This window comes from Triticum urartu, chromosome 6A, assembly GCF_056163025.1.
Source record: "Triticum urartu cultivar PI428250 chromosome 6A, HENAU_Tu73, whole genome shotgun sequence".
Taxonomy (NCBI): Eukaryota; Viridiplantae; Streptophyta; class Magnoliopsida; order Poales; family Poaceae; genus Triticum; species Triticum urartu.
In genome coordinates, this window is record NC_141878.1 from 1,626,486 (window position 1) to 1,641,137 (window position 14,652).

Consider the following 14,652-nt stretch of genomic DNA (forward strand, 5'->3'; position numbering starts at 1 on the left):
GCTCAACTGTTGGATTGTGCCATTGATTGTAGACCCTAAAGAAGTAAAAAGGCAGAGGGACAGAGAGCGGTATGCACAAAATAAGGATGAGATTAATAAGAGACAGCGTGAGGCCTACAAATGGTAGAAAATTGCCTCTGCCGAGATCAGTGGGGCACAAACACAGCTGGCTGTATCACAAGGTAATTAAGATGAACTTCATCCTAGATGGCCGAGTTATATTGCTGTATAATGATCTATTCTTCATCTACTCAGGCCGTAATAAGATTAAGAATCGGATGGAAAAGGAGTAATATGCACAAAATAGAGAGGAAATATTAAAGCGACAACAACAAACCAGCGAGCAAAATAAGCATATTGCTGCCGTCCTTGATGGCAGTAACATTGTAACACAAGTACCGGCTACCGGACAATCTACAGTTTGTTAGTTAACAGTTGCTGAACTTTTTCAGTTTTGTCAGTCATAGCTGTAGTTTCTCTGTCAGACTTCGACAGGGTGTTGTTTTCTTTCAGTTAGCAAATAAGCTAAGCTGCGCCTCGGCCGTAGTTTGTTAGGATTCTCCGCGGCCCTGACCCGATCGTGGGATGGCACGAAGTAGACGGTCATGGCCGCATCGTGGACTACGCGTGGGGAGCGTTGGGATGGCAGCGCTCACGACCCGGACGTGTCCTTGCTCTTCTTTTTCGGTTAGGAGCTTTGTAATCACTGAATAAGAAGAGGAATAGAGCAGAAAAGCTGCGAGGTTGAACACGGCACAAAATATCATCGTCTTCCTCTGTCTCTCTCGTGTGAGCTCAAGTTCTAATACTAAAAAGTGGCATCAGAGCCACGTTGCTAGGATCCTGGGATGGCAGGTGATGATGGCAAGAAGAAGGCGGGGGACGCTGACGGCGACGGCAGCAAAGGCTCGCCAAAGCCCGCAGCCGGCCAAGGGCGCGAGCTGGCGGTGGCGAGGCAGTTCGCTCCGGTCGTGTCGGGTCACGCCAACGTGCCACCATTGACCCGCACGAACTACTCCGAGTGGAGCCTCCTCATGAAGGTCGGGATGCAGGCAAGAGGGATGTGGCGCGCAATCCTGGGCGCGGAGGATCTTGACGACGAGTACGGGTACCACAACGACAAGGGCACGATGGAGTTCATTCTCCGATCGGTGCCCCCTGAGATGCTGCCCATGCTGCGCAAGCACCAAACCTCCCACGAGCTGTGGGAGGCGATCCGTGCCATGCGCGCGGGCTCCGTGCGCGTCTGAGACGCGAAGTCCAGACCTTGCGGGGGGAGTTCGATCAGCTGCGACACAAACCCGGTTAGTCCATTGATGATCTAGCCATGCGCCTGACAGGGCTGTGCGCGCGCCTCGGCGAGCTTGGAGACGCCATCAGCGACAAGCGCGTGATCCAGAAGTGGCTGCGAATCGTCCCCAAGAGGTACTCGCAGCTCGCGGTCTCCATCGACAACCTGGTCGACTTGGACACGACGTCGATCTAGGAAATCATCAGTCGCTTCAAGGCGGCCAAGGAGCGGTACAAGCTGGATGTCGAGGAGGTGGGCGGCAGCAAGCTCCTGCTCACTCAAGAGGAGTGGGACGCGCGGATCGGGCATGGTGAACCAGGCGGGTCCTCTAGTGGGGGGGCCCACGACGGCAAGAAGGGGCGCGAAAAGGGCCATGGCGACCGCGGCAACACTGCCGCCCGCCCGAGCGGCGAAAAAGCTGGACCCAACCGCTCCGGCAACTGTCGCTATTGTGGTATTAGCGGCCACTGGGTTCGCGAGTGCTGCAAGAAGATGAAGGACGAGGGCGGCGGTGAGGCGCACCTCGCGGCGGCAGAGGACGAGGATCCCACACTCCTCATGGCGCAGGTGACGCCGCTGCTTGCGCCTAAACTGGACACGCGCGGCGATCAGCTCATGCATCTCCATGAGGAGGGCGCTGAGGTCAGCCTCGGGGCCGCTGGCGACGCCAAGGAACCTCTCTGGCATCTGGACACCGGCGCATCAAACCACATGATGGGTAACTCCACCGTCTTTTCGGAGCTAGATCGCCACGTCGCTGGCATGGTTCGTTTCGGTAACGGGTTGGTGGTCGAGATTGAGGGGCGTGGGATGGTGGTCTTCCTCGCGCACAGAGGGCGTCACCGCGTGCTTTCAAAGGTATACTACATACCTCGACTGCGTACCTCGATCATCTCCGTCGGACAGCTGGACGAGGCGGGCTGCACCGCTCTGGTGCGGAGCGGCATGATGGTGGTGCGCGACCGTCAGGAGAACATCATCGCCAAGGTGTACAGATCGAGGAACCACCTCTACACTGTCGAGCTAGAGATCACGCGACCCGTGTGCTTAACGGCCATGGCTGGTGAGGACGCGTGGCGCTGGCACGCGCGCTACGGCCACCTGAACTTCGACGCGCTGCGGAAGCTGGCCCAGGACGGCATGGTGCGCGGCATGCCCCTGGTCAAGCATGCCGATCAGGTCTGCGACAGCTGCCTTGTCGGCAAGCAGCGCCGCGCCCCGTTCCCCACAGAGGCGAACTACAGAGCCGGCGATCACCTGGATTTGGTCCACGGTGATCTGTGCGGCCCGATCTCGCCACCAACGCATGGAGGGAAAAGGTATTTCCTGTTGCTCGTGGATGACAAGTCACGCTACATGTGGATCGTGCTCCTAAGCAGGAAAGACGAGGCACCCGCGGCGATCAAGCGCTGGCAGGCAGGCGTCGAGGTCGAGACCTCCGTCAAGCTGCGCGTGCTCCGAACGGACAGGGGCGGCGAGTTCACCTCAACGGAGTTCGGGGAGTACTGTGCTGACCGTGGCGTACGCCGGCAGCTCACTGCCCTGTACTCGCCACAGCAAAACGGCATCGTAGAGCGCCGGAACCAGACCGTCGTCGGGACGGCACGGTGTCTTCTGAAGGCGAAAGGAGTGCCGAACGAGTTCTGGGGGGAGGCGGTGACCACCGCCGTCCACCTGCTGAACTGCGCGCCCACGAAGGCGGTGCGTGGCATGACGCCATATGAAGCATGGCTCGGCGACAAGTCAGCAGTGAACTACTTCCGCATGTTTGGGTGCGTCGCACACGCCAAGGTGACACGGCCAGGCCTCAAGAAGCTGGATGACCGGAGCCTGCGCACTGTCTTCATCGGGTATGAGCACGGACAGTCCAAGGCGTGGCGCGTCTACGACCCCGTGGGCAAGCGAGTGCACATCACTCGCGACGCCGTTTTCGACGAGTCGGCGTGCTGGGACTGGTAGACCGTGACTCCGGGGAGGGCACTTTCATCATCGAGTTCACCCCCGCGGTGGCCCTGACACAGCAGTCGGAGCAGGAAAGGGCAACATCCACGACCCGGGCGAGTCCAGACACGCCGGTGCGCGCCCACACTCCGTCTGGGGGTGCATCACCCGCGTCCACACTCCTGAACCTGTGGTGCACAAGGGAAAGGGCGTGGGGGATGGCTATGTCTCACCTCCTCCTGGAGCCACGCCGGACACCGTTTTGGGCACCCGTGAGGCGCCACGTCGCTACCGCACGGTCGACGGTCGACACCGTCCTTGAGGAAGCTGAGCCAGTGACTCTGGATCCGGTCGAGCTGCTCCTTGTGGCCGGAGAGGAGCCCTACACGTTCGAGGAGGCGGAGCCACACGCAGCCTGGAGGGCGGCCATGCTGGATGAGCTCCAGTCCATCGACGAGAACAAGACATGGACGCTCGCCACGCTCCCCACCGGCAAGCAAGCGATTGGGCTCAAGTGGGTTTTCAAACTGAAGAAGAACTCCGCCGGCACAAGGCAACGCTTGTCGCGAAGGCAAGGCTTGCGCAGGGTCTGCGGAAGCCCCAGTGCATGTAGCTACCGCTTGCGCAGGGTCTGGGGAAGGGTCCGACCACTTTGGTTCTATTGTACGCAGCCTTTCCCTACATTTCTGCAAGAGGCTGTTTCCAGGACTTGAACCCGTGACCTCATGGTCACAAGGCATCAGCTTTACCACTGCGCCAAGGCTCCCCTTCAGTCATATGATTCTTGAGAAGTAATTAAATGTGTGGAATTGCACATAGCCAACTGTCTTTTCCATTTTAGCATAAGAAGCTATTGATAATTTTTTCGGGCTTCAATATACTTTGGTAGTTTGCCCCAAAAAAGATACTTTGGATAACTAATCCTTTTTTATTCATTATCTCCTTCCACAGTTGATGTGATCACAATCCCCTAGAGGTAAGTATTGTAGATGCTTCAATGATTGTGACATGGTGCTGGCGTAGATTTGCACTTTCTTTGATATCACATTGCACAATGACTGTGTAGCGTGCAGTGTCTATTTTTGTGACATCGCTGTAGTCACAGCTGAGTTGAAGGTCACAACCATTGTTTATAAGGCGGTAAGGTGACCTAAGGCGAACACCAACCGCCCTGATGCCTAAGCGCCTAAAGCGGGCAGGGCGCCGCCTTGCCGCATAAGTGTCCAAGGCGGGACGCCTTATAAACACTGGTCACAATACTAGTTAGGTGCTTCTGTTCTCTTGTAGTGCTGTGAGGTCATCAAGCACAAGGCAAGGCTTGTCGCGAAGGGATATGTGCAACGGCCAGGCGTGGACTATGACGAGGTGTTCGCTTCGGTCGCGCGGCTCGAGTCCGTGCGGCTACTGCTTGCAATCACTGCACAGGCAGGCTGGGAGGTGCATCATCTGGACGTCAAATCCGCCTTTCTCAATGGAGAGCTACAGGAGGAGGTATACGTCATGCAGCCACCTGGCTTTGAGTGCCCTGGCGAGGAAGATAAGGTGCTTCGTCTGAGCAAAGCGTTGTACGGGCTCTATCAGGCGCCGCGCGCTTGGAACATCAAGCTGGACGACACGCTGGTGTCGCTCGGACTTCAGAAGAGCCCATCGGAGCACGCCGTGTACATGAGGTGCAGTGGCAACGAGCGGCTGCTGCTGGGCGTCTACGTCGACGATCTCGTCGTCACCGGGTCAAGCACGGAGGCCATCATGCAGTTCAAGCATCAGATGCAGTCCGTCTTCTCCATGAGCGACCTCGGGCTGTTGAGCTACTACCTCGGCATCGAGGTGCACCAGGGAGACGACGCGATCACCCTCAAGCAGGCAAGCTATGCGGCTAAGATCGTGGATAAGGCCGGACTGACGGGCTGCAATCTAGTTCACATTCCAATGGAGCCGCGCCTGAAGCTGAGCAAGGAAAGCTCGAGCCCGCCAGTGGACAGAAAGCTCTACCGCAGCATCATCGAAAGTCTCCGCTACCTGGTGCACTCACGTCCGGACATTTCATTTGCGGTCGGTTTTGTCAGCAGGTTCATGGAAGCACCCACAACAGAGCACTGGGCGGCGGTGAAGCAGCTGCTGCGATACGTTGCAGGCACTCTGAACTATGGGTGCAGATACAAGAAAGGTGAGCCGGAGCCGCAGCTGGTTGGGTACAGTGATGCGGATTTTTCCTGCGATGTTGATGACAGAAAGAGCACCTCTGGAACAGTGTTTGTATTTGGCAAGAGTGTGATCAGCTGGCACTCCCAGAAGCAGAAGGTGATCGCCCTCTCGTCTTGTGAAGCTGAGTACATGGCGGCAACCACAGGCGCGTGCACAGGAGTCTGGCTCCGGAGAATGCTTGGTGATCTGCTAGGAGACTCGGGGAGTTCAACACCACTGCTCATCGACAACAAATCAGCGATCCAACTTTGCAAGAATCCTGTCTTCCATGACAGAACCAAGCACATCGAGACGCGGTTTCATTTCATTCGCGAGTGTGTGCAAGATGGAAGGATCGCCGTCGACTACATCCACACCGGGGAGCAACTGGCTGACATCATGACCAAGGCTCTGCCTCGGGTGAAGTTTCAGGAGCTGCGGGAGAAGCTGGGCATGATCAACATCAGCAACTGATTAAGGGGGAGATTGTCAGTTAACAGTTGCTGAACTTTTTCAGTTTCGTCAGTCATAGCTGTAGTTTCTCTGTCAGACTTCGACAGAGTGTTGTTTTCTTTCAGTTAGCAAATAAGCTGAGCTGCACCTCGGCCGTAGTTTGTTAGGATTCTCCACAGCCATGACCCGATCGTGGGATGGCACGAAGTAGTCGGTCATGGCCGCATCGCGGGCTACGCGCGGGGAGCGTTGGGATCGCAGCGCTCACGACCCGGACGTGTCCTTGCTTTTCGCTTTTGGTTAGGAGCTTTGTAATCACTGAATAAGAAGAGGAATAGAGCAGAAAAGCTGGGAGGTTCAACGCGGCACAAAATATCATCGTCTTCCTCTGTCTCTCTCGTTTGAGCTCCAGTTCTAAGCCTAACACAGTCACACAACTACAGAACATACCAAGTGCAGGGGGTGCAGTACCAAATTCCGTTCATATCAACAGAGACGATGTGGACAATGAGTCCGATTGGTTGCATAAAAATGATGCGTACCAGATGCAACGGAATTCAAGAAGACTGACACTCACACAAATGTCACTGGATGAGAACCCCCAACTCAATACAATCGACAACCTGCGTATGCCAGAAGAGTGTTTAAAAAAGGGTTAGTTGTCTAATTTATTAATGGTGCTAAATTATCCGGTGTTTATTTCTTCTTCATTTTGCCCTTCTATTGTTGATTCAGGTACGGAGCCTTCTTATGGCAAGACACCTCTGCCGATCCAACGTAATGACATTAGTCCAGGGATGGAACCGTCCCAGGTGCGGTTCAAACCACTCATAATCAAATTGGTATGTTTTTGTGGTACCACCTTGTACATAAAAAGGATCCATCTCTTTTGCTTACTCATTTGTGCCAGAAAAATGTTTTCAGCCAACGACCACGGCGAAGATGCATACGGAATACTGGATCCCGATGTTCACACGTTAAACATTGATGGTGTGTATAATGTCATTTTTAGTTTCATCTCCCCAATATGCATAACATCAACTGCAGATCATTTACTACTCCTAATGCACTATTATTCAATATTCACAAATAGAATGCTTGGGAGGCGGGAACCTAGGAGAAATTCCGAAGTGCATATGTGATTGTCCGACCTAAGTCTCAAATATAACTGGTTGAATTGCCAAGCACACATGAACTAACTAAATTAAAACTATCCATCTAACATATAGATGGAAGAAAGATGTGTCAATTTCAGTCTTGACTGGACGTGGTCATCATAGAGTAAAAAGTATTCTCAGTTCCTAACACTAACATCCGTCAATAAAGTAGTAATGTGTAAATAATGAATCATGTAACGGACTAACATGTTGGATAACCACATCGGGCGAGAATACCTGTTCCAACATACATCAAACCAGTTGGTGGGAACTCCTGAGAATACCACTTCGACTTCTCCCATGGGGTGAAGAAAACTGATTCCACTGAAAACATAGAAACAACCATCAACATTTCTTCCAAGTAAAATTTGCATGGTAAACATTAGCTGCAAGACTGCTATCACTCATGCTCAGACTGAGCTACATCTATTTGTCATTTCTAAAAAACCAGAAAGAACGAATCTCCAGGTGAAAGAAAAATAATGTTAAATATAATAATGAATGTTATATTAACCGGAGAGACTAAAGAGACCCACAAAGTGTCAAAAGAGTTCACATGTCCCAATTTGATGCTACTTCCATATAAAGGAACTAAAGAGAAGGCATTCTTTGTTACTAGCAACAGCATTCCATAGAAGATATGCAACAAAACATACTCTTCGAATCATACTTGTTGCTCCCATCCTCTTTTGGCACCTCCTTCTTCTCCTTTGGGAAATCTGAACCATCAAGGGCTGCATCATGAATACAGCCACCAACTAAGGAGGTGATTTGTCATATTACAGTCTTGAAAGGGAACATTCTAACAAAAAAAACAAAATTTCTAAAGATTAAACGCGACGTTCATTATGGTTCCATTTTATAAAAAGATTTCTCAGTTTTTATATTCAAATGTCATATCTGAATGCAGTATGCTTGAAAATTTGCATATGATACCTGATTAAATAGTGTAGGCATGAGAGCTGCACTTCTTTTCCATTTTATCTCTTGAGAACCACATGCCACTGAATTCCTCTTCAATAATAACTTCTCCAACTTCCTTTCTTTTATTATATGAAGATAATGTATCATCTTTTGAAAAGATACTGCATCATGTTAACCCTCAGATCCATTCACAACCAGAAGGGGCAACAACCTAGAGAAAAATAATACTAAGTCAAATCAGTTTTTATAACAAAGCCCTATAACAGAACAAATTATGTACAGTCTTGAAAAGGAATATACAAGGTGATTTCTCAGTGAGGCGATGCACCTGGCGACTAACCGAATTGACGGGGAGGAGCAGATGGCAGGTTTGGAAGGAGAGATTACCTGGACCCGAACGATTCCGTGGAAGAGGGTGGAGAGGCTCATGGCAGCGACAGCGAGGGCATCAGGAGGATGGAGGGGCCCGACGTCGCCGGCAAGCATGACGAGCTCGAGCGCCTCCTCGAGCACTTCGGGGCCAGATTCGAAGGAGCGGGGTAGAGTAGGGCGTGCGAGTCCACGCCTCCGCGTCCGCATCCGACAGTGCCTAGCGCTGGCACGAGCATGCCAAGATAGAGGGCCTCCTCGGCCACTTCCACGACCTGATTCGAAGGGAGGGGCAGCCTGCCTGCGAGCACCGGCGCTAATGACGAAGGGGAGGGCGGCCTGACCAGGGAGCGCTGGCGGTTGAGACGAAGGGGAGGGTGGCCTGACCAGGGAGCGCTGGTGGTTGTGACGAAGGGGAGGGGGCTGCCTGACCAGGGAGCGCTGGCGGTTGTGACGAAGGGGAGGAGGCTGGGCGCTTCCTTTGTTCCTCTGTCCACGAGAGTGTAAGGGCAAGGGTAAGTGGGTTAAGTGGGTTCCCAATGGGCTAATGAAGCTAGCCCATTTAATTTTGTTTATCTTCAATGGGAGCCGATTATAGCAATTTAAGTGGGATGGGATAACTAGTCCAACTAAACCCCACTCCCACCTGCAGCGTGAGTGCCGGAGAATGAGTTGTCTTCCAAGACGAGCCTCTGCAGGCGAAGGAGGCGGCCGAGGCTTGCGGGAATGTCCACATGGAGCGAGTTGGAGCGCAGGCCGAGCGTCCGTAGGAATGTGAGGTTCCCGATGGCTGGGGAGAGTGCTCCAGCGAGCTCGGTGATGTTCAATCTGAGCGCTACCACCCGTGTTGGCCTCCGGTGGCTGCACGCAACGCCTTCCCAGCTACATAAGCTGGTGTTGACGTTCTAGGAGGCCAGTGAGACACCATCACTGGCCTGAGCTTTGAAAGCAAGCAACGTGGCCTTGTCGCTGTTGGTTGCCATGCCGATCGACACGATGGCCAGAAATGGGCATAGCAAAGTCATGACCCCCTTTGCCATTGCCATGCCCCTCTTGGTTTGGTTGGCAAATAGTCGCAGTTATTGTCGATCTCAATAATTGCCGTGCTTGGACTGAACTTAAAGTTGGTACATGAATGATATCTAGAGGACACCCACCCGTGACTTCTGCGGTAGCAGCTGCAGTGTCAGCTCTAAAGTCTAAAGTAGAGCAAAAGTGGATGCTAAATTAGAGGAGAAGAAGAGACTGTTAATTTGTACTAGTTGGACAAGTGGATGCTAAGACGGCAAGTGGGCGCATATTTTTAGGAAACCTATGCTGTTTTTCTTTCTTCTCATTAATATCTTTTGTAGAGATTTTTTTCTTTCTTTCTTTCTTTCTTTCTGACTCAGAGGTGGAGAACACCTCAAAAGCTAAACCGGAAGCCAGCCAACCACTTTGATATGATGAATGTTGCTCCCAAGTCTGAACCTCTTTGTCTTTCTCTCGTGTCGCAGACTCTCAGTCTCTTGATTACCATGAATGATTCGTGGATGCAGGGTGTTCTGACGGAGATGGCACTTGCTCGATTCTCCTGATTTCGGGCTGAAGTTTGGAACTAGGTTCATACAGTATTCGAATTTGATGTAGGAACGCAGGAAACAGAGTAGTAGCTAGGTGACTAGAGAAACATGCACGATAAATCTTCAGTAAAGTCATGAATGCCACCTAGTCGAGGCACTGCTGCTTATATGCTGCGGTAAAGGCTTCAGGTAGCTTAATGTATGTAGCTCAGAGTATGATCATCCAACACTCCAGTCTCCCATCTCCGGCCCGGCGGCTGTGCTGGTAATTTGAAGTGTTTATTCAGTCCTGGAGCACACTGAAGCCAAACCGAGATGCGTTATCAGTGAACGATAAAACATTTGCGGAATTCTATGTACTACCTTGCAACATTCAAAATACAAGCCAGATGCGTACCCAGAGATTTCAACACAAATTATTCATCGGATTTCTCCACTCAAATACTACATATCTTCCTCACTAAGTTCTAAATTGTTCCACAGATAATAGATGTAAATTGAATACCGACGACAACAATGATAGTATACAGAGTGCTACGAACCAACGCTATGCGATCAATTTCTAATAGCTATGCAAAAGGGTAGTTCACAGCAACCGAACAGGGATGTCATGTGCTTTACAGCAGTCAGATAAGCTGGTGTCAGGAATTCATCAAGACTCAATAATCCTCTGCATCAATAAGTAATTAGTCTAGCAAGGGATGAGAATGACATGATACCACTGCTGCTGCTTGCTTCAGACATTCCAATAGATGTTTTTGACATGAACGGTAGGAGCTCTGCCTTTGCATTATAGAAGAGAGAAGTCATACAACAACCAATAGATGTGAGGGAGCTACAATTGTTAATATATAAGTATATAGCTCTCCAAAAGGATGAAGGTTATCCGACACTTCTTCATGACAAAGTGGTTCAAAGAATGTTATGCTTTGAATGCTACAACATTTAACGATTCCAAGTGAACGTAACATTGGCAGGAGATTAGACCGGAGCCAGATAGGACAAGATGCACCTCCGTAATTCTCTACTGTCAAATGTTGGAGATTCCAACGGGGGTAATTCCTCCATGTTATGTACCTGCTTCTCACCATTAATTCCATCAGTGGAGCTCCATTTTAGACACAATCTGGTAGAGTGGTTCTCGTTATAATCAAGGCCGGTTGATTTAATCTTCTGTAAGTTGATGACATTAGTAAAGCATTGAGGAAACCTTTCGAACTCACATTCCCGAGCTTCAATAGTATTGAGATGGAAATTTTGCTGTAGCCACAGAATGACAATTGTGATAATTTCCAAAAACTAAGAGTGGCAAAAGTGAACCCAAATACTAGAAAGTGAAGCTGCACTTTTCCGCCGTTGCGAGCGCATGCGGTTCTAGCCATCCGATTGAGGAGTTTGAATTAAAATTAAACCAATTATGCAGCTCACATGACACCTGGTCCTACATACACCTCCAGCCCGATTTCTTACAACATCTCACGTGCATGCATTTATTTGTGGTTTCAAAAAATTTGAAAATCCATAACTTTTGATTTGAGCGTCGGAATCCAAATCCGCTTTCATGGTTGTGTTTCTCGCAATGAGTTCTTCAAAACCAGATCCGATATGGGTATGTTTGGACGAAATTTTAGTTAGAGCAACTTTGGGTGCTACAGAGACAACTTTAGTGCTATAGGAAAGCAACTTTTTGTTAGTGTGCATAGTATGACTTCCTATCGTCGAAAATCAGTTTGAAGCTGCCTAACATGACTACCAAGTTAACTAGTTTGACCTCTAAGTTCCTACCATAGCTAGAAAGTATTCTACAATAATTAGTTTCGCCTCCAATTTGATAGTATTGTAGGTAACCTAGTTTCCTAGGTAGGCTAGCATTATCCTAAGTTGCCTGCCATGACTAGAGAGTAGCTTAACATCATCCTTAGTTGCGTACAACACTTTTCAGTATGGTAAGCGACTTAGTTTCATAGATAGGAAACATAGTAACAATGATGGGCAACTTTCAATGTATTATAGCCAACTGAAATAGCAATGGCAGGCAACTAAGTATCACCCATGGGTAACTTCAGAGTGTTTATAGGCAACATAGAGAAAATAATGATAAGCAACTTTTCACACTATTGTTGGCACCTATTTTACAAAGTTAGGCAACTGAGCTGTAATTGTAGGCAACTAAATATCACCGATAGGCAACTTCAGAGTGTTTGTAGGGAACTTAGAGAAAGCAATAATAAACAACTTCACACCATTGTAGGCAACTAATTTCAAATAGTAGACAACTGAGCATGAATGGTAGACAATTTCATCGTATTTTTAAGCAACTAAGCATCAACAATAGGCAACTGACCATTAACAATAGGCAACTGAGCAGCAATCATAGGAAAGTTGGAAAAATTCACAGGTACACATAGTGTTGTGAAGTTGCTTGTATGTGACACTAAATGTGCCTCATTTTCTGTGTGTTTTCTTGTTTTGTTACAAACCAACATAATAGGCAGTTCTACTATGCCAAAAAGAGGAAGTTTCTTCCCTATAGAACTAAAGTTGCCTCCATTGCACCTAAAGTTTCACACAAAAAAAGTTCGACGAAACCTACCCGTATGAGCTCTAGTTTTGAAGAACTCGTCGTGAGAAATCCAACGATGAAAACAAATCAAAATTTTAGTGCTCGAATCAAACGTTATGGCTTTTAAAAAAACTGAACCCCAAATAAATGCACGCCACAAAGATCTTGGCTGATTTCCTTTCTAAATCCTTGTTTATTACAGAATCACGCGGTCATGCGGCAGACCAGGTGGTTCCTTCCTAAAAGGTAAAATGTGCCCGATCACACAAACGAGTGCCGGTGCGCTCCCTAGCCATGTCCAAAAGTGAAATGTCAAAATCTAGAGTGGCATAAGAAAAATCGGCAAAATATAGAGTAAAAAATCCCTTAAATATCTCATTCAAAATCCTGACCTAATTAAGGCTATTCCTAAAAGTAGTACACCATTTTCTCAAAAGAAAAAAAATGCTAAAAGCATTACACCATACAAGGCAATAAATAATGGACAATTAATTACAATTTAGAAATATACAATTATAAACATATGAGGTAAATCCGACATAGCCCGTACAAATATTTTGCGACCAGAAATAAATGCTACTTGATTTATTCTTTTAATGGCGGTATAAATTATGGAAAGATTTTAAATAATTCTGATTATATTGCTTGTTGTTTACTACATGGGATTGGGATGACCGGTTATCTCTTCTCTTAGTCTCTCTATATATAGATGATCGAGTAATGTGTTGATTGGTAGCAAACCATTTCTCATCGATAAACAAAGTGAACGTGTGCCTACCTAGATAGTGTAGTATTGGGTGGGGTATGGGCAAGTATGCGATTCACATCCTTGCACTTGCAACCCTAGTGTTTCTACATCTCGTATGCACTGCAACTTTTGCTCAATGTAAGGCAGATAGCACACCAATATTTCTTTATCTACATCACGCTTAATTTTCTGCTGTTCTCCTCTACTCACCGAAAGTATTGACATAGTATAGCTAGTGAATGCCTTTCTGTTTTCCTTCTTGTGTAATGTGTTGTGTCCTTTGTTTATACTACTCTGAAATAATTGCATGACCATGATTATTTGTTTCTTATTATTCTATGATACACAGGCCAAACTACAGGTGGCACGGATAGCAGGAAGATCAATCTACCATACGGCCTATGCGTTCATGTAGGTCCAAACGGCTGCAACGAGGGTGCACCTTGCTTCCATTGTTTGCTAAATGATGTCTACTACTCCACCATGGATGAGTGCAATATAGAGTGTTACAAATCCTCATCCTTACAGGACACGATAGGGGCCTTGACGATGCCCCATCCTGCTCCTTTACCTGCTCATTAATTTTGCAGCCTGCCTAGTCCATTTGGCTTACATATTTACAAGAATGTCCCAAAAAACAATGCCTCATGTGCGAAAATACAATTATGTAATAAAAGTAGTACTCTAATAGTTCTCACTGAGTATTTTGGTTTGGCAAATTGCATTCTAACTTTTAATTGCGATTGTAAATCTGAGCGATATTACTTAGCTTGGGATCTATGTTGGTTATTTTTTTCCATATATACGTTCTAGAATACAAAAGTGAATATATCTGCAAGTGGGCCATACTGTACCAAAGTACTCAGTCCCGGCATATCTCCTCTCTTCGAGTCTATGGTGTAAAAGAAAGTCTATTGATCTATGTGTCTATTGCTAAAGGTGACTGGGTAGGCCGCCCGTAGCCATGATCCAGCGACCGTGAGTTCTTCTACCTGGTCATGGAGGGTTGACATCTACCCTGCCTCTCACAAGGTGTCCTGTTCTTGTCTTCCCCAAGCTCCCATTCCCAAATCATCCCTCGGCGTCTTTGGGGACGTAATCATCCTCCACTTTGGTGACGCACACCCACATGTTCTCCGATGACCCCGGCTTGAGCACGGATTTTCCTAGATGATATCTCGATGTGAACTCGAAGTCTCAGCTCATACTACTAGCCGAGTTTTTTTTTCAAAAAAGAGAAAAAAGAGTGCTTCTTTTTTTATCTAGTTCTTGTAAGATACTTTGGCTTGCACTTATTCATGTGTTATTTTCTCTCATAGAACTTATGCTCATGAAAGATCTACTATGTGAAAATTATTGTTCATTATATTTTGCTCATGTTGATCTTTCGTTTTGTGGCGCAAATTATTTGTTTTATGTTATGTTGCAGTGGGGAATTGTTTTATTTTATTTTATATTGC

At 48.2% G+C, this 14,652-nt stretch overlaps 1 protein-coding gene and 1 long non-coding RNA gene across 2 annotated transcripts; both read left to right on the forward strand.

The window, feature by feature from the left end:
* The first annotated feature begins 848 nt into the window (after positions 1–848).
* Positions 849–1,250, forward strand: LOC147962912 (uncharacterized). Its single transcript, XM_087528342.1, has one exon. The coding sequence runs from the start codon at positions 849–851 to the stop codon at positions 1,248–1,250; it is 402 nt and encodes a 133-aa protein (XP_087384468.1).
* Positions 1,251–13,198: 11,948 nt separating this feature from the next.
* Positions 13,199–13,889, forward strand: LOC147962913 (uncharacterized). The gene is made up of 2 exons (XR_015607417.1): positions 13,199–13,330; positions 13,542–13,889. It is a non-coding gene; the product is annotated as an uncharacterized LOC147962913 (long non-coding RNA).
* The last annotated feature ends 763 nt before the right edge of the window (positions 13,890–14,652 follow it).

Coding starts and splice junctions, on each gene's coding strand:
- LOC147962912 (XM_087528342.1), top strand. CDS start 849: ATGGCAGGTGATGATGGCAAGAAGAAGGCGGGGGACGCTGACGGCGAC.